Source organism: Lissotriton helveticus, chromosome 2_2 (genome assembly GCF_964261635.1).
Source record: "Lissotriton helveticus chromosome 2_2, aLisHel1.1, whole genome shotgun sequence".
Classification (NCBI taxonomy): domain Eukaryota; kingdom Metazoa; phylum Chordata; class Amphibia; order Caudata; family Salamandridae; genus Lissotriton; species Lissotriton helveticus.
The window spans coordinates 372612354-372637860 of NC_136060.1; the positions used below are offsets into that span (position 1 = coordinate 372612354).

Below are 25507 nucleotides of genomic sequence, written 5' to 3' on the forward strand. Positions count from 1 at the left end.
TAAAAAAAAAAAGAAAGGAGTGCGGTGCCAGTTATCCCAGTCTTTGGGCGGTAACTACCATTTTCTCTGCTGTCAGTGTTCTCTATCAGTGAAAGCCAAACCTCTAGGACTGGTTTTGTATTACCCCCCATGCCTTTTGTGGTTCGTGTCCTTTTTAATCTTTCTCAGCATGGAATCCACCTGTGAGTTGAAGTGTTGTTCTCCATCAAAAAGCAGCCAATGAGGTCCTGCTGAACTTCTAGCTAGAAAGGCAGACATTCATAGCCAAGCGGCAGAGTAGGACACAGGTAATTGTCTCTCATGAGGCTATATCTGCACGATCAAGTGTGAAATTGTCTTTCCCTCCTGGGCAATTTCTTTTGTCCCTCTTGAAGGTGCTTGATGCGTTCCTCTTTCTTCTCCTACTGGTGTCAAATATGGAGAGCTGGCGATACGCCGTTATGTAGCAGCTTTCACTGCCACCTGCTGCATCAATTTTCTTGCTCTCAACGCCAAGTGTATGACAAGGGTGTCAGGTAGGACATACTCACAAACAAAGAATTCTTGCAGGGCTGCCTTTTATTCTCTACCCTGGGCCCACAGCATGTTTTAACCGGGTCTTGGACGTTTTCTGCTAAACAATTCAACATGCTTTTATGCATGGCCAGGAAATTCACAGACAGCTTGGTATCTAAGAGGGTTTAGTGAAGCAATACTCTTCCTCTACATAAAGTTTAACTTCATGATGGTCTTTGTTGGATGACCTTCTGATATAAGCAATTGTGTCGTCGGATAGGGTTGGCGATATAGATCCAAGGATGGATTATACGGAGAGTGTGTGTTATGAACGTACCAAAGGTTGTCCCCGTCATTCGTAGGCACAGGATCATCAGAAGGTATGATTATTCTTCAGGGGACTTCTCATTTCAATTTGCATGGATACATCTGAAATGGGGATTGGGAAGATGCAGGTAATGATGATGGATGCTGGGGTGGGTTTTCTAGGCTTCTTCTTTAAAACTGGACGACCAGAGTTCCTCTAAAATTGTCTTCACAAAGGTAGCATGGTGTTTTTTGGCATAGGGCTAATATGATGAAAGAGTATATTCCAGGATGTGACCAGGGCAAGATTAATATAAATCCTACTTTGCCATACATCAAGTTGATCCCCTTAGTCTTCAGTACAAGTAGGATGGAAGTCAGTCAAGCTCGATGCAGGATTTAAGGGTAGCTTAGAAGGTGATCTTGGTTTGAGATGAGCTGAGCAAACTCCTGCGGAGGCTAAGTATCTTGGCATATAGACTCGGCGTTTCCGGTGCCGAAGTTGCCTTTCAGAGACCAGGTATCTTTGGAACAGCGGGAGTGCTGTCAGGGCCTTTTTGGAGGCAGTTCAGGGCTTAAGTCATGGCTCTTTAGGTGCTGTTCCTTGCACTGGAGTGGAGGCTTTGAGGTTGAACCACAGAAAGAAGATCCCCTTGGGTTGGAGTATGTGAAACCCTACGTATAATTCTTGTTCTAGATGTGGGTTTCCTGGAAGGCCTGGGGAGAACATTGTTCTCTGAAGTCGGAGACGTAAGAAGACACGTTTTGCAGATTCCATTCCCCATGGATCCAATTACTAACAAAGGCACCCTTTTGCCGTCTGGGTAAGTCCATGCAACTTCCTCAAGGCCCTGTCCGGACAGTGGCTCAGGAGATCCGCAGCACTACATCCAATAATGTCCCCACCTTTGATTCCTTCAATACTTTTTGCACCAAACAGCTTTACAAGTCAAATAGGCAAACTTGTCTTGGTCTCTCAGGAGACAAATGTCACAGAAGGAACTTACTATTGCTGCTGGGCAAAATCTGAATACCATGTCATCCATAACTTTAACCACACCAGTCATTCTCATATGATCTAGCCACAGACTTTTTGATGCAATTCGGCTGTGAAAGGGATGGCGGTTGCACAGGATCTGCTGAAGTGGTCAGAGGAAGCATGAATAGCTTGCCTGTGGTAGTTATCTGTCCTTTATGTTGATGTCGAAGCGCTTCAGTTTCTTAGCTTCTGTAAACCGACAGTCCTGGGGCATTCGAATATACGTCCAAATCCGAAGGCCTCTAAAGTGGAGTCTATGTCTGGGTGCACTGCGGGTTCAAGGGCAGTATCAAGAGTCATCTCAAAACATTTTCTTCTTCGAACAAAAAAGAAACTTGCAGTATCTGCGCCCAACACTAGCTGGCTAGAGCGTGCGCTGCATGTGATCAACAGCATTACATGCGGCAAGTTTGAATATACTTATACTAAAAAAACACAGTTTTGCATATATCGAATCTTTATCAGCTTAACTCGTATATTGGCTGTTAGCTTTCTAAACCACATATGGACCCTGCTAAGGAAGGTAGCAGACAATGGTCTAAGAACAAACTTTTAAAGAGTTGAAATCTAGCAATTAACACTATTGGCAAGTCTAATACAAGTATCATCACATTTTGAACTTCCACTCAGGCAGTTAAAACACCCCAGCTTACCAATACCGATCGCTCCTTTGACCTGAATTCAATTCATTATTGACTTCATGACTGAGCAGAAAACCAGCACAGTTGCATTCACAGTCTGCTATGTTATCTCTAAAAGAGTCTACACCCATTCTTACAACAATCCCTACATCTCTTAACTTTTTGCAGATTTAAACTTTTCATGCTTGAAGAAATGTGTTCCAAGGTATGACTTGCTGCAAAATGTATTTGCAATATTGGTATATTACTTGTGTGTAAATACTGAGTGCATTATTTGAATTTGCTCTGGCACATGTTCATAATTTATTTTCCCATTAAACCCAAGGCTAATGACAAACAAAAAAAGTCAACATTTGACTATAATTATGTGCTAAAAAGATTCCCTATCCTTTATTAACCTCTTGTACTATATCGAAAACTCAGCCTCTCTCTAAAAATGCATTAACCATTCAACTAACCATTATCACTCAAGGTAACACCGAATTCGAACCCCACAATGCTAGCATAAAACACAATGCCAGTCACCACAGTTATTTTAGTGAAATATCTCTATCAGAGTACCTTATAGTTGGCATACGTTGCTTTCAACACATCATAGAGTTTCAGATATGAAGGGAGATGGTAGAAATTGCCTACAGCAGAGGACAATTTGCTTGTTGTTGGAGGTGCTGACGTATCAGTTTGCCTTGCAGCTTGTAAAAAAACAAAAGTGATTGTGAACTACATTAAAAAATGATCTCTTCTGGATGAAATACAGTGCAAAATATAGTAAATAATGACGAATTACTGTTAATCTAAGATGGCTATCAAAGAATGGATAGGAAATTAGAATGATGATTTCTGACCCCTATGCCCTGATTATAATTTATAAATTACCTTGGTCAACAGTAGAAAGTTACATTTTGTTAGATAATAACCTTGTGTTGTTAGATAAAAATCTGGTTTTCATATCAGTAAATTACTTCCAACTGCTGTAGTTTCTAAGTTGTAAAAAGCGACTTAAGCAGTTACATCAAAGATTTGTTATGTTTTGGCTTATTTGTTAAGAACACACATTTCAAAGCATTCTGGTTCAGTAGGACCATCACACACATGCTATTAGGAGAGTCATGACTACGAAGCATGAAACTAGACGTAAACTGTTTTAGAAAAACAAGCAATTGCAAACCCAATACGTCTCGCCTTTGGGACCTACTGCTTTGCCTAGGCCTTTTGGAGATGCTGTACAGCATTGGCAAGATGCTCTGCAGCATGGGCAAAAGTATAAAATAAACACATAAAAAAAATAACTAAATAAAAAGGCTCAATGATGCTACACGCCATTTTCTAGGCACACGCATGCATGATGATATGTGTGCAAACGTGTCATTAAGCATGTGCACCTACAAAATGAAATGCCTGCGTCAATGCGCTTTTTGTTTCACCAGTCCAAGAAGGTTCTGTAAATAAATAAAAATGTAAAAATATTAGTGCGAAAGCGTTTTATAATAGAGGAGCTGGAATCAATTTGTCACCAGATTTCCTCCTTTCTACTTCCCCCTCCCCCCAAATTAAAAAAGTAAAAGATGGTGGGAAAGGGAGGTGTGAAGGGGGACAACAACGGGGAGTTGATTGAGGTGGGCAAAATCAGCACACGAGGCAGAGTAGTACAGTAGCGAGAAAAAAGCACATAAGCCAAAAATCAACAAGGATGGTAGGGGAAGAAGTACACAAGAGAGAGCTTGAAACATAAGAGAGCTTGAAACACGAGGGAGACAGAAACATGAAAAAGACAAACAGGGAGTTCATAGGCGAGATTTGGGCCGGTGAAGAAGAACACAGGTAGAGAGCTGGAAAACACATGTACCCTCATGGAGTGCTTAAGCAAAAAGAACAAAGTAGTTCCCTGCAAGTGAGCAGTGGAAGAACAGAAGTCACTAAATCCAAAAGATGGCAAAGGGGCTAGATTCCAAGAGAGGAATAAACACAAAATGGAAAAGCTGGGACAAGGGATGCCAACGAATAATAAGCATGCAAATGAGAGAGATAATAAAGGTTAACCAATGGTAATTAATGGATGGGCTGTAAGCCCTTGTAAATTCATGAACATAAAGACAGCTCTGAGGTATACATTTTTTTTTCAATTGGGCAATAAACCATGAAATTAGAAATGTACTCATACAAACAAGTTTTTGCGTAAAAAAGATTCGAAACTTTATTCTCATCAATACTCCGGTGCTCCGGTGACGGCGGAGGAGACAACTCAACTGCTTCATATGGTGAGAAAGGGTTCACCTTGTGACCCGTGCCCGGCAACGGTGGCCAAAATGGCACATGCACCAATTGCCACGGTTCTAACGGCCATTTTCAACAACATGTTTGTGACCGGACTATTTCCTTCTTGTTGGAAACATGCCTCCGTCCTTCCCCTATTGAAAAAAGGAAAAGCGGATATAATGGACCTTATTAACTATCGTCCCATTTCTAGGCTGCCGCTACCTGCCAAACTAGTTGAAAAAATTATGAACTTTCAACTTACTGCCTTATTAGGTGCCACCCTAGCCCTAGATCTCTCCCAGCACAGATTTAGAGCTGGGCACAGTACAGAGTCCGCCCTGATTAAAGCTACGGAGGAAATCCGAGAAGTGTTGGATCTCGGAGGCAGAGCGGCACTGGTCCTATAGAACCTATCTGCGGCCTTTGATACGGTACATCATGGGATCTTGATGGACCGGTTGAGGGCCTGTGGGGTGCAAGGGAAAGCTTGGGACATCTTGAAAGCTTTCCTAACCAACAGAGACCAGTGTGTGACAATGGGTGATTACACATCAGAACCTTATATGCTGCCCTGCGGGGTTCCCCAGGGCTCTTCCCTTAGCCCCACACTGTTTAATGTTTATGTCACCTCGCTGGCCCCGATTGTCAGGTCCTTTGGCTTTGATCTAACATCTTATGCAGATGACACACAAATTGTGGTGTCACTGTTACCAGGGAAGGAAGAAGGAATTGCTATGCAATTCCAGGAATGTATGCTGGCAGTGTGCAGGTGGGTGGCTGACAATTGCCTCAAATTAAACACAGCTAAAACTGAGGTCATTATATTTGGGGCAAAGGAGGACTTCTGGAGTCCTCGCTGGTGGCCGGAGGAGATGGGCTCCTCGCCTATTCCAGTTGCGAAAGTGAAGAACCTGGGGGGCCTTATCGATGAGCAGCTCACCTTTAGGCCCCAGGTCAATGCCATAGCATCATCAGTATTTTTTACACTTAAAATGGTACGGAAGATCCTCCCTTTCCTGCCTGAGAGCAGTAAAAAAAAAACAGTCATTACGGCATTAGTGTTGTCACGCCTAGACTATTGCAACAGCCTGCTTTTGAATGCCCAACAGGGGCTTCTTAATAAAATGCAGGTGTTGCAAAATGCAGCAGCTAGACTGTTGATGGGCATACCAATGTAGGCTTCCATCTCCGCTGAAATTATCAAATTACATTGGCTGCCAGGACAGAAGCGGATCTTTTTTAAAGCCTTATGTCTGGTTTTTAAGGCCCTGCAAGGCCAGGGGCCGGCTTGCCTTAAGCAGTACTTTCAATGGTATCATCCATCCAGACACCTAAGGTCAGCTGGGCAGCGTTTGGTCAAAGTTCCACGTATAAAGAAGGCATGGTGGGAAGGCAGGAGCTTTGTTCTGGAGGCAACAAAGGCCTGGAATGCCTTGCCTGTTGCCCCGAGGAATTTGACAGACCTGATGACCTTTAGAAGAGGCCTTAAAACCTGGCTTTTTACTCAATAACCTGATTCTGGCCTGATCCGTTAGGAGTATTCATCGAGCGCCAGGACACCTGCGGGTAACAGAGCGCTGTATAAATGCAAAAAATAAATAAATAAATACTGAAAGTGAGTGCTCCACTGAAAATGTCAAGACTCTAATGTTGCTCCAGATGATAGCGAACCACATCCAGCAAATACCATTAGTAGGTAAACCTTTACAGAGCAGATACCCTAGCTTGCAACCAGGACATGTGAAAGCATAAAAACATATATCTCTCTCCCTTATGTGGATTCCTATTTACTAATGATTATCCGTCATATTGGTGCCATACTGTCGTGTTCTACGGCTACATGTGGATGGAATGGGGTGGGGTGCACCCAGAAGTGTGAAGATTGAGCCTGATCGCATAGTGCGTATAGGCGCATGTCTGGGGCCCCCAATCCGCCCTGTTTCAAAGGCAGCGACAGCACATCCCAGGATGCTCTGGTGTGTCCCCCCGCCCACACCAATGAGGTGAGTTGCGATTTTAGCGTAGCAAAAAAATGGGACGTCAGTGGGATCAGGACATTAACAAATAGGTACAAAAATTTAGGTAATATGATCATTTTGACCAAGGCGATCCGTCCAGTAAGGGATAGGGGCAGCCTCGCCCATAATTCCACCTTGCCTTCGAGCCAAGTCATAGCGCGCCCATAGTTCAAATTCCATATTTCTTGAAAATTTCTGCTGATCCAAATGCGGCGTTGCCAGAATCTTAATAGAGCCATACATGCCATTATATCCCATGAAATCATTACGGTTTCCAGCCTTACTGCCTGAACCATTGAAAAACGTGTGCAATAATAATAGATTTTTCAAACATTTCCCTTCTTCGACCTCCCACCTATTTTTACCACTCAAATATAGCAATTCTGCACCATGTTGAAACTGTGGTGCTAACATGGCTGCGTAAGCTTTTAAAACCGGTCTGTCAGACATATCTCCTTAGTCTGTTAATTTTTTCAATCCACTGACTGAAGCAAGAGCCCTTACTCTTAGTGCATCTAAGTGAGTATGACACTTCAAAATGTTCTCAAACCACATCCCCAAGTACTTGTATTCATTTACCTTTTTCAGCTTAGTGGGAACCAAGACCCACTTAAACTTTATTGTTCTTTTACGAAAGCTCAGTACCTTTGTCTTTTCCATATTTACTTACAGTATTTTTTTAGTGCAATATTCATTAGACGCATTTAACTTTCTTAGCAGGCCTATCTACTATTAAGAGATAGACCTCATACAGTAAACATGCAATATGTTTCCCATTTAGGTTAGGGCTAACCCCTAACAACAGCCAAGACTGAGTATGTGAGTAGCTGTATGGGTGAGTGTGTGGTTGTGTGAGTGAGTGAGTGAGTGGCCCTATGAAGGAGTAAGTAGCTCTGTAAGTACTTGTATGGGTCTGTAAATGGCTGAATGAGAGGCTGTATGAGGGTGTGAGTGGTTCTGTTGATGATGTCGTCAGTGATGTAATTTGAGCTATCATTAGTGATGTCCCTGATCATGTCATGAGCGATGTAATTTGTGAGGTCATAAGCAGAGCATTGTGCCAGCGTAAGTTATAGTTAGCTCCGGTAACAATAACTGCTGAATTTGTAAGGTTTTCCTAAATTTCATTTTCTAACTTAAACGCCCCTGTAACCTTTAGTTTTTTAAAGTGGATTTCTATGATTTTTAAACAACGAAGGCGCGTTTGCGGAATGGTGGAGAAAGGAGGCGGACCACCTGCTGGAAACCTGCTGGAAGTAACAGGAGGAGTTCTTGGCCCCCAAGGACCCTCACCATCTAAGGCACAGCTTTCCAAACTTTTCATGTTTGGGACACACTTTTTGGAGATGCATCATTTTGGGACACAATAAGGCAGTGTAGCAAGTGAGCATAGCGTAGCGAGCCTGAACCACCTAAGAGGGGTTCGGGGGGGAGGGGGTTCTGACTCACTCTGTCTCCCTCCCTCTGCCTCCCTCTCTCTGTCTCCCTCTCTCTGTCTCCCTCTCTCTGTCTCCCTCTCTCTGTCTCCCTCTCTCTGTCTCCCGCTCTCTGTCTCCCGCTCTCTGTCTCCCGCTCTCTGTCTCCCGCTCTCTGTCTCCCGCTCTCTGTCTCCCGCTCTCTGTCTCCCGCTCTGTCTCCCTCTGTTTCCGTCCCTCTGTCTCCCTCCCTCCGTCTCTGTTCCTCTCTCTCCCTCCCTCCCTTTGTCTGTCTCCCCCTGACTGTCTCCCCCTGCCTCCCTCCCTCTGTCTCCCTCTCTCTCGGTCTGTCACCCTCTGTCTCATCCCAAGTTTGGAGAAACTACTTTGGCTTGTTACTGCTGTGAAATGGGGTGAGGACTGTTCCATGGTAAGGAGTGGGACTGGCTGGATCAGTGATTGGATTAGTTCATCTCCGGCTCACTAACTCCCTCCCCAATGTTTGCAAACCGAAGGTCACTATTAGTTCTCTCTCTCTCTCCCTCTCCCTCTCCCTCTCTCTGTCTCAGTCTCTGCCTGTCCCTGTCTCTGCCTCTATCTGTCTTTCTGTCCCTGTCTGTCTCTGTCTCACTCCCTCTCTCTGTCTCCCTCCCTATATTGCTGTCTCCCTCCCTCTATCTCACTCCCTCCCTCTCTCTCTCTCCCTCTGTCTCTCTCTCTCTCTGTTTACCTCCCTCTGTCTCCCCCCCTCTCTCTCTCTCCCTGCCTCCCTAAGTCTCCCTTTGTCTTTCTCCCTCTTGTCTGTCTCCCTCTATCTGTCGCCCTCCATCCCTCTGTCGCATCCCTCTGTCGCCCTCCATCCCTCTGTCGCCCTCCATCCCTCTGTCGCCCTCCCTCCCTCTGTCTGTCTCCCTCCCTCTGTCTGTCTCCCTCCCTCTGTCTGTCTCCCTCCCTGTCTCCCTCCCTTTGTCTGTCTGTCTCCCTCTCTCTGTTGCCCTCTCTCTGTCGCCCTCTCTCTGTCGCCCTCTCTCTGTCTCGTCCCTCTGCCTCCGTCCCTCTGCCTCCGTCCCTCTGCCTCCGTCCCTCTGCCTCCGTCCCTCTGCCTCCGTCCCTCTGCCTCCGTCCCTCTGCCTCCGTCCCTGTCTCCGTCCTTCTGTCTCCCCCCCTCTCTCTCTCTCCCTGCCTCCCTAAGTCTCCCTTTGTCTTCCTCCCTCTTGTCTGTCTCCCTCTATCTGTCGCCCTCAATCCCTCTGTCGCCCTCCATCCCTCTGTCGCATCCCTCTGTCGCCCTCCATCCCTCTGTCGCCCTCCATCCCTCTGTCGCCCTCCATCCCTCTGTCGCCCTCCCTCCCTCTGTCTGTCTCCCTCCCTCTGTCTGTCTCCCTCCCTCTGTCTGTCTCCCTCCCTTTGTCTGTCTGTCTCCCTCTCTCTGTTGCCCTCTCTCTGTCGCCCTCTCTCTGTCTCCGTCCCTCTGCCTCCGTCCCTCTGCCTCCGTCCCTCTGCCTCCGTCCCTCTGCCTCCGTCCCTCTGCCTCCGTCCCTCTGCCTCCGTCCCTCTGCCTCCGTCCCTCTGCCTCCGTCCCTCTGCCTCCGTCCCTCTGCCTCCGTCCCTCTGCCTCCGTCCCTCTGCCTCCGTCCCTCTGTCTCCGTCCCTCTGTCTTCCTCCCTCTGTCTTCCTCCCTCTGTCTTCCTCCCTCTGTCTTCCTCCCTCTGTCTTCCTCCCTCTGTCTTCCTCCCTCTGTCTTCCTCCCTCTGTCTGTCTCCCTCTGTCTCTCTCGGTCTGTCTGTCTCCCTCTCTCTCTCTCTCTGTTCTCCCTCCCTCGGTCTGTCTCCCTCCCTCTGTCTCCCTCCCTCCGTGTCTCTCCCTTTGTCTCCCGCTCTCTCTGTCTCCCACTCTCTCTGTCTCCCGCTCTCTCTGTCTCCCGCTCTCTCTGTCTCCCGCTCTCTCTGTCTCCCGCTCTCTCTGTCTCCCGCTCTCTCTGTCTCCCGCTCTGCCTGTCTCCCGCTCTGCCTGTCGCGCCCTCTGCCTGTCGCCCTCTGCCTGTCGCCCTCTGCCTGTCGCCCTCTGCCTGTCGCCCTCTGCCTGTCGCCCTCTGCCTGTCGCCCTCTGCCTGTCGCCCTCTGCCTGTCGCCCTCTGCCTGTCGCCCTCTGTCTGTCGCCCTCTGTCTCCCGCTCTCTGTCGCCTCTGTTTCCGTCCCTCTGTCTCCCTCCCACTGTCTCTGTTCCTCTGTCTCCCTCCCTCTGTCACCCTCCGTCTCCCTCTCTCTCTCTCTCTCCGTCTCCCTCTCTGTCTGTCTCAGTCTCTGCCTGTCACTGTCTCTGCCTCTATCTGTCTGTCCCTGTCTCTGTCTGTCTCCCTCCCTCTGTCTCCCTCTCAGTCTCAGTCTGTCTGCAACTGTCCCTGTTTCTGCCTCTATTTGTCTCTGCCTGTCCCTGTCTGTCTCGGTCTCCCTCTCACTCTCCTTCTCCCTCTCTCTCTCTCTCTCCCTCTCTCTCTCTCTCTCTCTCTCTGTCTCCCTCCCTCTCTCTCTCTCTCTCTGTCTGTCTCCCTCCCTCTCTCTCTCTCTCTGTCTGTCTCCCTCCCTCTCTCTCTGTCTCTTTCCCTCGCCCTCCCTCTGTCTCACTCACTCGGTCTGTCTCCCTCCGTCTCCCTCCCTCTGTCTGTCTGTCTCCCTCTGTCGGTCTCCCTCTGTCTGCCTGTCTCTCTCTGTCTGTCTCTCTCTCCGTCTCCATCTGTCTCTGTCCCTCTGTCTCCGTCCCTTTGTCTCTGTCCCTCAGTCTCCCTCCCTCCCTCTCTCCCTCTCGGTCATCCTCTCTCTGTCTCCTCTCTCTCTGTCTTCCTCCCTCTATCTCCCTCAGTCTCCCTCCTTCTGCCTGTCACCCTCTGCCTGTCTCACTCTGCCTGTCTCACCCCAGCTTACAGGGCACACACACAGCTGCACCAGAGTACTTTGCAGGTCTTTAAAAGACCATTTACGTGTTAATGGGGCTTTGTTGTGAATTGCCCGGCCCCCATAGAGCAGTGTCTTGGAGTCTGCGTTGCTGCGGCAGACTCCGAGACACTCTTTCAAAGGAATGCCTCTTAATTAGCAGCAGTTATGTGCTAAGTGCCCTTAATACCAGTGTCATCTCGCGACACACCCACCATTTGTAGGCGACACAGTACTGTGTCGGGACACACAGTTTGGAAAGCTCTGATCTAAGGAGACTTCATCCCCCAACGAGCAGTGCACCAGGAGGCGTGTTTGCAGAGTGATGGACAAAGGGAGCGGGCCACCAACGTCCTCTCAGCAATCCAGCTGTGTGGCACTTACTGGAGGGAACAAGAGGGGTTCTTGGCTCCCTAGGACCCTCACCAGCCAAGGGAACTTCATTTCCCAACCAGCAGTGTGCCAGGAGGCACGTTTACAGAGTGGTTGACAAAGGGCCTCTAATGACCTCTCAGAAATCCCGCTGTGTGGGATTCACTGGAGGTTGTTGGCCCACAAACACCCTCACCAGCCAAGGGGACTTCATCCTGACATGTTGTGCACCAGGAGGCCCCTTTGCAGAGTGGTTAAGAAATGGGGCAGGGCCTCCAGCAATTTCACCCGGGCTGGCCGATTTCGGCCCTGGGGACCCTATCCCACGGTGCCAGGCTATTTCAAATGGAGGAGGGGGCTGCACAGCTCCAATCCAAGGGTCGAATTCGGCCCGGGGACCTCATATCCTGGCTATCTTTCTGTGAGTGCCCCAAGGGCACTCACTTTCCAGTGGAATGGCAGGGGGCACCTGAAGGCCCCTGCAGTCCTTGACCGTTCCCTGGGTCAGTGCTTTCAGACAAAGAGCTGCTGAACATGCAGCTCCCTGTGTCTGAAAGCAATCAATTCTGCTCCGCTTCCAGCAAGCAAGAGCATTTCTGAGCTCTCACTTGCTGAAAGCAGTGCATTTGCTGTGAATTGGCGGGAGCAGTAAAGCTCCTGCCAAGCCAAAGCAAACAGCTCTGTCCTGGTCGAAGGCACCCAGGGACATAGCACGAGCTGGCCGGGGAGGTGGCGGTCCCCAAGGCCATCTATGGCTACATGTGGGGGGTGGGCTGGGCCTTTGTTCTTGTATTACAGACTGCCCCGGGGAGGTGGCAGCCCCCAGAGCACGGAACGGGCTTTTCCCATTTAAAAGAATGTCATTCTGCCCAAGGGGGTTGTGGGGGGTTTGTGTTCCTCGCCTAGGGTCCATGAGGCCCCCCCATTACAAAATTAAACAGCCCCAGGGAGGTGGTGGTCCACTGGGGAACAGGGGTCTGCAAGGATCCCCTGATTTCTTTCTTATTAGTCCCGGAAAGGTAGCGGTCCCTGGGGCTGCAGGGAAGGCCATAAGAGCCTCCCTTACATTAATTTGATTACAGTTAAAACAGTTAGTTAAAACATTGTGAGTGTATGTAAGCTGAAAGAAAATGTGTACCTTCTAGAGACTATAGTAGATGGGAAAAGAGAAATTGGTATACTGAAAGTTTGGTAATCTTACTAGGCAAGTATGAATAAACTGTGTTTGAAACTAGATTTGGGTGTTTGCTTACAGTAAGTAATTTAATAGTATGCAATTTGCACACGCTCACACATTCAGGCAGGCACTTACATATCCGGTTACACTTTCACAAAACCACTTATGTACCCATCACTCATCTAGCCAGACAGTGACTTAACACTCAGTCACACAACCATAAAACAATTCACATGCTGATTTACTCACCTATACGTCCAAATTGGAGTACTAGCTCGCCCTTACAGCCTAGGAGGACATGCACAGAATGCAATCTGCACCTCAAGAATAGTTTCAGGAGGACTACTTTAGCACTCTTGAAAAGGGAGAACCATGATTGTAGTTGAACTCAGAATGAAGGCTCCAAAATGTAGCGGATTTCAGAAGAAGGGAGAGGAGTGGGGAAATGAGTGGGTAAAGTCTCCAGCGGAGAGAGTGGTCCGCCTGAGACAAACTTCTCTTTGGATATGGTGCAGAAAGTACTATCTCCTTCCAAATCCAGTTCTCTGAGTACCTCAAGGACAGGTAAGGCCAGCTGGATGCAGAGATAAGAAAAGGTCATGCTGGCTGAGTGTTAGAGTCAAGCTGAAAGGGTGTGAGCACCACTACTTTGCCCAGTGCAGAAGAAAGACGTCATTTATTCAGAGACCTGGCGCCTGACTATAAGGAGTGGTTTCATATAGACAGGTTATTTTTGGCACAATACGTAGCTGTAGTGGTACAGAGGATATCTTAGGAAGATTGTAGAGATGCCCTTGAAGTCATATTTGTGGTGATGGGACTGAAAACATGTTGGCTCTAGAGAAGGGGAAGAGGTTGGGGTATCACACTATAAAGGAGGTTCTTGTCGGTAAGTATGAATTAACTCCAGAAGACTCCAGGATGAAAGTCAGTGTTAGTCAGAAAATGTGTGACTACTACTGGAAGGATTGTGTCGGGTAGTTTTCAAAAGTTTGTTAAAAGTACAGTTGTTTTTAAGAAGGTGATTCTAATAGTTTTATACTTTTTTTCCAACGACGACTCCGATGAAGCAACTTGAGAAACCATTTCTTTAGACATGCATTGGAGTTCTTTTAGCTTGTTTCATCTTATACAGTTAGATGGCATCCCCATAATCGCTGTAAATGGATACTGTAATGCTGATGTATTTCTTCTGATTTGCTTCTATGCAGGTTTTCAAAATTTCCATTTGTAGGCAGCAGTTCTTTCATCATGCAACTTCCATGTTAGAGAGCATGACCATCTTTATAGTATACGTGTTTAGATATAATGTAGCTTTCTTCACTGTATTTACATCCACTAGTTCCTGCCATATTATGTTCTTTTCGTGGACATACCATTCACTTCCAAATCTGTCATTACACCCAACATTTCTATATAGTGTTTCACATCTAAAGGAAAATACATAACTGTACCTTTAAGCCCTTTCAGAAGCTTAGTGGATGATACTTTTGATGTTAGAGTTTGCTTCTCTCAGAAAGTAATGTATGTGATCCCATGGCTATTCTGCACAACTCAGGGCCAGAAACCAAGTTAGCATTCCTACATTTCACAATATATACCTAAGCTCAACATAGTGACAAGACCAGTACTCATTTGTCCCAATAGCTGCAGAGGTAAAGTAAATAGACAGCAACACTGCAAATATATAGGTTGGGGCCTACTGTATCGATTTCGTCCTGGCAAATAATACAGATACTATTACACTCCCATTTATACACAAAAGCATTTCTACACCTCCCTTGTACCTCTGCATCTATTTTTTCTTGTACATTTCTAGGAATCTTCTCTTCTTTTCCTATGGTGCTACTTTCGGTTGTAAAAGTTCATGTTTTAGAGTGTTTCTGTATTTGTAAATAGTTTACTAAGTTATGCTAGGTTTGTTAATTGTTTAGTTTATATTGTATTGTAATATGTTAAAAGAAATATACTTGCAGAATTCTGAATATATTTATTATTAAGTTAATGTAAGGGTCACAAACACACCCATACAGATACTCATGCATGTACTCACACACCTATTCAGTCTTTCACACAGGTACAGTTGTAGGAAAAATGGAGCCACATAAGACAATTTTACAGCAGCAATTGTGGCATTTCGCACAGTGAGTAATCTCACTGAAATATTCACAGGCTTCTAGCATTCTGATGACCGCAGCTGAGGAACATTCTCCCAACGGTGCTCTAGTGGTGGAATATTCTGCAGTATCTAGTTTCTAATGCATCATTCAGCTGTACAACCTTTCATGAACTGCTTTTAAGTACTTCCAATAGAAACTTCTCCCATGTGAGTACTTCTTGGCAGTGCTGCTGGGTAACTGTATGCGGAAAATATTAAACTGCACATATTTGGCTGTTACCTTCTTTTCCCCAGAAGGTATAGTAAAGTGCTTTCAAACATCACTTTCTTTTGTTGTGCTGTTGTAGAGATATACATGCATGTGTTTGAAGTGATTGTGTAAAAAACTATATTTGTAAATAGTTAACAATGGTTAAGAAGAGTTAAATAAGTTGAGTTGTGTTTGTGTTTGTGCAATCCACAGTGCTCCTTAACTGCAATGAGATTGTGTGCAGATTTGTATTTTCTTTTTTTTTTTATCAATCCTTGTAATGGTTTAAACCTGTTTTATTGTTTTTACATTATATTGAAGAAGGAAAATCTCATTACATACATTGCTAACACAGTGTATCAAGTTAACAGTGTTGTGCAAGATGATATCAATAAACGGGAAGTTATTCACAGCACAATGATGTAACATTTAGTAGTGTCATATTAGTACAAGTGCCAAGTGTTGTCCAGTAAGTACTGGCAATTAACACATGTATTACATGCTTGCAATAATAGATCCAAACAGTATTTTCTTCAATGAAGCATAAGTCAAACATAAGCTTATGATACAATTAACTAAATCATACCGGTCTTATCAATAAATACTGTCACTACATTATTCAGTGCTTCATATACAGTTACATAGAGGGGTTTCGGCTTCCATGTCTTCAACTACCGCTGTGTTCTTAAGTGTTGATTCAGGGTGGGTGACAGCTAATAGTGGTGTCCTAAGGAGTTCTGCTGTGTTGGGAAATGCGTTATGGTCCCCCTCCCCCGCACTGTCACCTCTTCCAGGATGCATACTTTGAGGTATGGAGCCAGCAGGTAGGTCAGTGTGTAGAGCGGTCATTAAAGCATCCCAATACGTACCAATAGGCTATTATGGAGCCCCAAGTTGTCTACTCTATGTGGAGCGGTGCTTTCCGCCTGAGCAAAGTTTGTGAATGAAGTCAGGCAGTAATATGAGGGGAGTCTGGTGATTTCCATCTGCGAGTGATTCGTCTTAATGGCGAACAGTAGTCCTAAATATTGGAATCTAGATGTGACTTTGTATTTCTTGCCCCTTCAATATAATTCTACAATGCATACCTCCTGTTTAACCACAAGTGTTCTGTCAGTCCAGTGCCTCAAGCGGTTTACCAATTCCCGCCAGTAGTTTTGTAATCAGGGGCAGGCCCAAAGCATGTGAAGAAGGTTGGCAATCATCAGCCGGAAGCGAGGACAAGCGGCGTCCGCATGCTGGAAATACCTATTGATTTTAGAAGGAGTAAGATAGGCTCTATGTACAACATATAGTTGAATCAGCCGGAATCTAGATTTTCGGGGGACATTCATGAAGCTCTCCAACATGGCATTCCATTCCTTATCTATACATGGCTGGCCCACATCTATCTCCCACCTGATGAGCAGTGACATAAGAGGTAATGTTGTATGCGATCTTAGGGAGCCAGCCAGCCAGGCTACCAGGTGTTTGCCTCGGTCTAGGACATGTAGGTATTGTATTGTAAGGTGAATAGGTGGTTTGTGGGTTAAGTCACCCGAGCTTTGACCTAGCACCCCCAAAGTGAAGTATGCAGCAAAAAACTTTCCAGAAGGGAAGGGCCCTCCTCCACTAGTGTCTCATATGATAAAAATGAACCAACCCTCTACAGGTCGCCCACCATCTGAATTCCAGCGGCATTCATTTTCCCCCAGTGTTCAATGAAGTGTGCTTGAAAAGTACATTGTTTACGGTGTATGAGTAAAGCAGCTGAAAACAGTAGAACTAATAAATATTTCGGGTTTTTTTCTTTTTATGCAGATCAATAGCACCATCAATTGAAGTAGTGTACATGACACATTAGTTCTTGCAGGGTTGTGCCATAAATTTGTATTTTGAGGCTGCACACACAATGACAGATTGCTACAGGCACTAACACATAAGCATACATCAGTACAGAAACTTACAAACAGACAGAGGTACTAACAGACAAGGTTCACACTGATAGTCACTGACACACCTAGACACACATCTATACAGTCGCTGAAACACCCAACGAGACATTGACACAGCCATTTACACATCCACCCAGACACCAATATCTCTAATAACTAATGCAACCAATAACACACTAAGGCACGCTCTGATACACACACAGACACACCCAGAGACTTACCAATATACACTGTCACACCCAGGCACAAAGCAATCCAGACACCGACACACCCATCCAAACAATAACACATGCAATGAGAGACAGAGGCATACATTCACACATAAAATAGCACACCCAGTGACTTACTACTGCATACACTGACACCCAGGCATACAGCAATGCAGACACTGACACAGCTAGCCAAACATTAATGCATCCAATATCACACCCAGGCATACACTGATGCATACACTGATACACTCCGAGACATAGAAATACAGACACTGACACACCCAGGCATCCAGCAATGCTGACTCCGAAACACTCATCCAAACACGAATACATACAATAAGACACCCAGGCATACACTCACACATACACTGACACACCCAGAGACTTACCAATGCAGACACTGACATATCCAAGCATACAACAATGCAGACACTGACACAGCCAGCCAAACATTAATGCATCCAGTAACACACTCAGACACACACTGATACATATGCAAATACATCAAGGCACATACTGATGCATACACTCGCACACCTAGGTACTCACAAATGCATCCAATAACATACCCAGGTACACACTGATGCACACATTGACTCACCCATGGACTTTTCAATGCAGACACTAACACATACAGGCATAAAACAGTGCAGACACTGACATGCCCAGTCAAACAGTTATGCATCCAATAACACACTCAGGCACATACAGATGCATTCACTAACACACCCAGGCACTCACCAATGCAAACACTAACACACCTAAGCATACACTCAAGCACATACTGATACACCCATGCTCACACCAAAACAGGCACTGATACATTAAACACAGTTAATGCTTTGTATGAGTAGATGGTGGTTCTAACAAGAACTGTTTTTTCTAGAATGGTTTAACAGTTTTTAATAAAAGTCTTTTTTAACAAAAAGTGAACAAGGAGGTAACAAGGGTAAGGATGGGACAATACAAAGAAACAACTGGCTTCACTCTCAACAAATATTATGTAGCCTTTGGATGCAAAAAAAAACGAACAGCCATTCTTTTTCACTGTATCCAAGAATGCCCGCACAGAAGACATTTATATAGCGACAAACATGTGCCATTTCACACAGTGAGTAACCATGGGGGTCATTACAATGACGGACTGACTGAAGTCCGCCCGCCTTCGTCCCGGGAATGGGGACCGCCCGCCTATAGGGCGGCGGTCCCACACATATATCTCCGAGTTGATTACGTTGTGGGTTGTGCCACTGTCTTCAGTACGATTGACTTAACGAGTGCGTACCACCAGATCGAGTTGAAGAAATCTTCAAGGGATCTTACTGCTTTTGTAATGCCCTTTGGTACTTCTCGATTAGTTGGTTTGCCTTTTGGGCTTGTATCTGCCTCTTCTGTTTTTCAGCGTGTCATGATGATACTACTGGTGTTTGTGTTTATCAGGACAACATCTCGATTTTTGGGAAAGATTCAGTGGAGCACGACGCCAGGCTAAGGGAAGTGTTAAGCAGGCTTTCTGATTGGAATCTCACTGTGAAAGCCTAAAAGTGCAAATTTGGTACCAAGTCCATAACATATCTTGGCCACATATTGTAAAGTGAGGGTATTGTTCCCAAAGATGACTTAGTCAACACAATTGTGCATATGAGCTCTCCCACTTCCCGTGAGGAGTTAATGAATGATTGAGTTTTATTCCAAATGCATGAAAGGATATTCTGAACTCAGTGCCAACATGAGATCTCGATTGAGGAAGGGTGTTGTGTTTTCATAAGATTCTCTCTGTGAAGAGGAATTTCAGTCACTCAAACTTCACCTCAGTATGGCTCCTAAGCTTAGGAATTTTGATCCTCAGAGGAGGTCAATTGTAACCACTGACGCCAGTCTCAAAGGTTTAGGTGCTGCCCTACAACAGGAATGAGAGTTTGGAACAGAGACCATCATGTTTCTGTCTAGAGCTTTAAAGGACACTGAGTCGAACTACTCTGTTATTGAGAGGGAGGCTTTGGCTGTGTTCTGGACTGTGAAGAAACTCAAGATGTTCTTGTGGAGGTCTTCATTTGTCATACGTGCTGATCACAAACCTCTTGTAGAAACTTACGCAAAAGAAAGTCGTATTACCAAATGGGTCATCACTTTACAAGAGTATGACTTGATTGTTGAGTACCTACCAGGTATTTGTAACACAGTTGCTGATGCCCTTGCCAGGTTGGTCCCCAGTGTTGAGTGTGGTTCTGATTCGGATGAGCTTGGAGATGATGACTGTCTGCGTATGTACATTCAGCACCTTCTCTGAAGAATGCATGAGGAGTTGGCTAAGGATGATGTGCTCGTTGAAGTGATGAGGTGTACGACTGTGGGTTAGTGTGAGAAGCAGCAGGCCTCTGATAAGTGTCAAAATTATTTGGTTGTGCGTGATGAGTTGTCCGTTAATAATGGTCTGTTGTTCAGAGGGACTAAACTTATTCCTCCATCCAACTTCAGTAGTGAAATAATGGATCTTACCCATGAGACACATCAGGGCGAGACTAAATGTAAAGAATGAGTACAAATGTCTTATTGGTGGCCTGGTATGGGCAAGCACATCGAGCGCTTGGTGCGCGATTGTTCCATATGTGCTTTGGGCGACAAGTCAAAGCAACCAAGGGTCCAACCCATGGTGTTGAGGAATTAGCCTTCCGATCCTTGGCAGGACATCACATTAGACAATGTGGGTCTCATCTATGTTTAAGGGAGGGAATCTTACCTTATCGTGGTGCTGGATATGTTCTCCAGAAGGTCAGAAATGTTCCTTCACTTACTCGATAGAAAGCAGAGATGTAATTAAAGTTTTCAATTGTTTATTTGCCAGGGAAGGGTTCCTTCACTCAATCCTCTTGGATAATGAGGAACAATTATCAACGTAGAGAGATGGTGGATTTTCTTCATGTAAGAGGAATAATTCAGAAGAAGTGTGCGTTGTGTCATCCAGAAACCAACTGAATGGTTCAACGGCTCAACAGAGTCATAAAGAGACTGTCTCTCTAGCAAAATCCAATGCAGTGGATTGGAAGGCTGAGATTTGTAAAATGATTGAATTGTATACAGTAACTCCACATTGCACCACTGGGAAAACTCCATTTGAGTTGTTTCGAGGTATGCTTCCCAATACTTTCATTTAACCTTCCTGGGTGAATGCGTATGCTTTGCCGTCTGGTCGTTGTGTGGGTGGTCTCAACTGGCACAAACGGGAGGAAAGCAAGATTTGTTCAAGGAAGATTGGTTTTGATTCCGAAAAAGCAGTGAAAGTAACAAAGGTATGCGTGGGGGACCTCGTTATGATTAAAAATCCCAGAAAGAGCAGCTTCTCAAAATGTTTCAAACAGACCTCTGGTGAGAAGAGGGATCGGGTTGGTATTTTTTAGCCCTTTTTTCCTCAACCGTGTCTACTCTGAGACCTGGATTTTTAAGGTCTTTAAGCGAACAGGAAGACCCTTCTTCCTTCATTTTCTAGAGGAGGAATGGGGCTTCTCCTCAGCCTCAGAGTTAGAGCCTTTTGCTGCTTTCTTCCTTTGCATCCAGAGAAGCAGCCTACCCTCACAGTCTTTGAGAGTTATCGCGAAGAAAGTACAACAGTACTTGCATTCTCTGAGCTTGTGGTCTAGATGCAGGCAATAATATGTGGGTCCTCAAAATATAGTCTGGACTTTCCACAAGTCTTATAGGGCCTAAACAACCCTTTTGTAGACTCTGACATAATGAAGGAAAAATAGGTCCTCACACTCCTGGACTGTACCTCAAAGCAAGATTGAAGTGAAGAAATTAACTGCTAGCTGGAAGTTCAAAAGGGCAACAGTAGAAACACTGACTGAACAGAGCCCAGAAACACTCCCCAACACACGACGTGCGGTAAGAAATCTGAGGTATGGTAGCCCTGCAGGGGAAAGAGTCTCTATGCTCTACACTCGGTTTGCCTGGAGTTTGGATGTTTTAAAACTATGGTAAGAGGTTGCTAAATACTAGTGAATTCCTATGGGCATTTGATTGTTGAGTTTTAATACTGCTATTTTACTGTTACAGTGGGACTCAAACCACGACGATCGGGAAGATTCAAGATTGTGAATCTGTAAAAGATACAACAATGGAGAACTAGCTGCTCCCTCCAAGCAGGAGCAATGTCGCCTCCTGCAGCATGCGAGAAGCCGTCTGGGGGCGTTGGGCTACCCAGCAGTCCCCAATGAGTGCATAGTGAGTCGTTTTCATAGATTAAACACTGTTAACAGTTCCCACATTTCTACTCATATGAATGTCATTTCTCACTGTAGGTCTGGTGACTGTGAGGTGTTTGATACAGATAAAAGCTGTCCTTAGTATGGCATTCATTTTAGAACTGATGTTGAGTATTTTGAGGAACTTGGCGTTCTCTGAACAGTAGTATACATATTGAACATTTTGTGTAATGAGGGACTCCAATAGATCTGTGGTTAATTGTTAATGTGAACTATGCTACCTGTGAATTGTACAATAAAAGGTCAATGTTGCAGATAACACATGCTTTCTACACCTAAGGGAGTTGTGTCTGTGATGGCATTAATGATGCTTCATTTTATTCTGAGCTATTTTGTACCTACATTCAGGTCTCCAATGCCATACTATTTTATAGAGTGATGTGTAAAAAAAGAAGTGTGGAAGATGTCACTTGGGATGTCATAAGTGATGTCATAAATGCTGTCATAGAACAAGTCATGAATGATGTAATATGTAAGGTCAAACAGTGCATGGAGGGCGAGAGTTATAGTAAGCTTTGCTAACTATTACTGGCAAATTTCTGTGTTTTATGTTAATGTAGTCACTGACATATTCAACTAATTAAAAAGTTGCTTACCTGGGGTAATGTATTATTTGGTAGAGACTATCTAGCTGCAGATTCCTTACCTTTGAATTACCCAGGCGTCAGGCTGGATCTGGAAGCTTTCGCTGAGCAATACTCCTTGCGTGCAGCATCAGGTGGCTCCATTCGGCTCCCCATACCGTCGGATATGACGTTGCAGTGCCTATATAGGCGCCACCCAAGTGCGCTGATGTAAGTACTTTTGAGAGAAGGGAACAACCCTAGTCCTTCAACATCAGTCCGCAAAGCGGGGAGGCATTGGTGGGGGTGTAAGGAATCTGCAGCTATATAGAGTCTCTACCAGATAATGCATTACCAAAGGTAAGTAACTTGTTCATCTGATATAGACTTCTAGCTGCAGATTCCTTACCTTTGAATTAGATACCCCAGGCATACCATCCCGGCAGTGGGTTGCGGACTTCAAATCCTGAACTAAGAAGTCTTGCAGGATTGAACAGGCAAAATGTCCGTCCCTGCGACCTACCCAGCAAGGCAGTAATGTTTTGCGAACGTGTGCAAAGAAGCCCATGTTGCTGCCTGACAGATGTCTTGAACTGGGACACTCCGAGCCAAGGCCGTAGTTGCGGCCTTTCCCCTGGTGAAATGGGCTCTCAAGGGGCTGCTTCTTTGCCAATGCATAACAGCTTTTGATGCAGAGAACGACCCAGCAACAGCTGGTCCTTTTCTGCACTGCCCTTCCCTTCTTTGCTCCAACGTACCCCACAAAGAGTTGGTCATCCACCCGGAACTCTTTTGTGTGGTCAAGGTAGAACGACAACGCTCTTTCTTGGTCCAGTCGGTGGAGACGCTCCTCTTCCTTAGGTGGGCAAAGTGATAGACTGACCCAGATGGAATGGGATCACAACCTTTGGCAAAAAGGATGCCCTGGTATGAAGCACCACCTTGCCCAGAAAGGGCATGCGGTAAGGAGGCGAGCAAGATAAAACCTGTAACTCACTCACTCACACTTCGGGCAGATGTAATCGCCACTAAGAAGGCTGTTTTGATGGTCCACAGTCAGAGGGGACAATTGTGCAAAGGCTGAAAAGAAGCACACATTAGATAGGTAAGGACCGAATGAAGGTCCCACTGTGGCATGCCAGAGGGCGTGGGTGGAAATAAGTGAGTCAGTCTATTTATAATTGGAGGCTTGAGGAGAGATGGCTGTTCTGGCAGCCACCAAAAAGCAGACCCAGCAGAAATGTAACCCTTGAGAGTTACCAAAGCAGAGCCCTGCTGGGCAAGGGTTAGAATGAATAAAAGGACAGTAGAAAGAGAAGCATAAAGAGAGTCAATGGACCTTTCTGTACAGTATAACACAAATTTCTGCCAATGGCAGGCATATACAGTATTAGTGGTTGGCCGTCTGGCCGCCAGAATAACATTACAGACTTCTGGAGGAAAGTCAAAAGCTATTAACTGTTGCCGCTTAATCTCCACGAATGGTGGCGCAGAGTTGACAGGTTCAGGTGGTGAACACTCCCCTGCTGCTGCAGCAACAGAATATCGTCCCAAAGGGGCAGCCTGATCGAAGTATTGATACACATTCTCAGAAGCTCTGGATACCAGACTCTCCGTGGCCAGTCCAGAGCCAAAAGAATTACTTGGGCCCAGTTGTTTCTGATCTTCTTCAGAACCCTAGACAGGAGTGGTATGGATGGAAAGAGTCAGTCTCACCGAAATCCAGGATAGAGGCTGAAATATTGGAATCATATCCTGAATATCCTGGACTCGCTGCTCGGGAGGATAAGCCTGGAACTGCACAGCGTCCAGAACAGCTCCGCTGAAAGGGACCGCATGAGAAGGAGTCAGGTGTGACTTGGGCACGTTATAGAGAACCCCAGCAAATGCAGAAGATTCCTTGTAGTCTGAACGTGGGAGACGACTGCCTTGGGCGAGGACGCCTTAAACAGCCAGTTAGCGAGGTTGGGGAAGACCGACACCCCCAACCTACGCAGATGAGCTGCGACCTCTGCCATCACCCTGGTGAACACCGTAGGGGCACTGGTGAAGCCGAAAGGTAGCACAGTAAACTGAAAGTGATTGTGACGTACCTTGAACCGCAAGTTACGCGTGTGGCCCAGGAGGTTGGGAATGTGAAAATACATGTCCTGCAAGTCCAACGCTTCTATCCAGTCTTCCTGGTCTAGGGCAGACAAAACCTGAGCCAGAGTAAGCATTTTTAACCACTTATTTTTGAACAAGAGATTGATGGTCCAAAGATCTAAAATGGGCCGAAGCCCCTTGTTCTTCTTCAGAATCAAAAAGTAGCAGGAATAACAGCCACTGCCTACTTCTAAATCTGGGACCCTTTCTATAGCTCCCTTGTCCAAGAGAGCAGTTACCTTCTCTTGTAGCAACTTTAAATGATCCTCCATCAGCCGTTCCAAGTTTGTCAGAATGGGAGGAGGAAAGGAAAGAAAAAAGCAGAGAAAAGCCTTCCTGGACGATCTGCAAGACCCACTTGTCCGATGTTATGGATCTCCAGTGAGCGAGATGATGAGGAATTCTCCCACCAACTGGAGTAGTGTGGTCCCAAGAATCAGCCTAGGAGTGCTTGGAGGCTGCGTCTGGTGGGGGCAGTGTGGCCAACGACTTCTGGCCTCCATTCCGAGCTCGGAATGCACTGCGTCCACGTCCATGTACAGCTTGGGCAGTCTGTGAGGGACGGTGGCTGGGATAGGGTTGACTCAGCTGGAAGCCCCTTCCGTTGCCACGATAGGGGCGAAAGGAAGACGGACCACGGGTGGAGGAGAGGCCCTTGGATCTGGCCGTAGTTCGAGAGTCCTTGAACCTGACAAAGGGCATGTCCATCAAATTGGCATGGACATTGCCAGAGAAGGCAGTTGTACGAAGCCAGACGTGGCGCCTCAAGGCCACCGTAGTTGAAATCGATCTACCCAACGAATATGTCGAATCTAGGCTAAACCGTATGGTGAATTTTGCTGCATCTCTCCCATCCTTGACAGCTTGGGAGAGCACAGCCAGTGTCTCCTCCGGGACTTGGGGCAGCACTTACGCAACCATATCCTAAAGGGAATGGTAGAAATGGCCGAAAAAGCATGCGGTATTCACCGACCGCAACGATAGGCAGGAGGAAGAAAACAACTTCTTCCCAAATTAATCCAGCCACTTGTATTCCCTATCATGAGGGATGGAAGAGAATGAGCTTTGGGACGTATTGGCCTGCACCAACAAACTCTCTGGGGTGGGATGTTGGCTGAGGAACTTTGGTTCGCCTGTTGCTGAGCGATGGCGGCGTGCAATCGTCCTATTCACAGGAGCCCCTGTGCCAGATTTGGAGCATGTTCCCTGAAGGACGTCAGAAAGTGTCTCGTTAAACGGCAACATGGGTTCGGAAGTGGAAGCCCAAGGTCTTAGCACCTCAGTCAGGAGATTCGTCCTGACCTGCACAGAGGGCAGCTACAGTCCAAGGACCTCGGCTACCCTCTTAAACACCATGGCATAGGATGCCCCCT

The 25507-nt window shown here is 46.0% G+C and overlaps 1 protein-coding gene across 2 annotated transcripts in view; it reads right to left on the reverse strand.

Annotated features, from left to right (window-relative positions):
• Positions 1-25507, reverse strand: part of HTT (huntingtin) — a 1924961-nt gene that overhangs the window by 1155214 nt on the left and 744240 nt on the right. For both annotated transcript variants that reach the window (XM_078678546.1, XM_078678545.1), the window contains one exon: positions 3043-3173. In XM_078678546.1, the coding sequence (XP_078534672.1) occupies positions 3043-3173 (131 nt within the window). The remainder of the gene's footprint in view (positions 1-3042; positions 3174-25507) is intronic.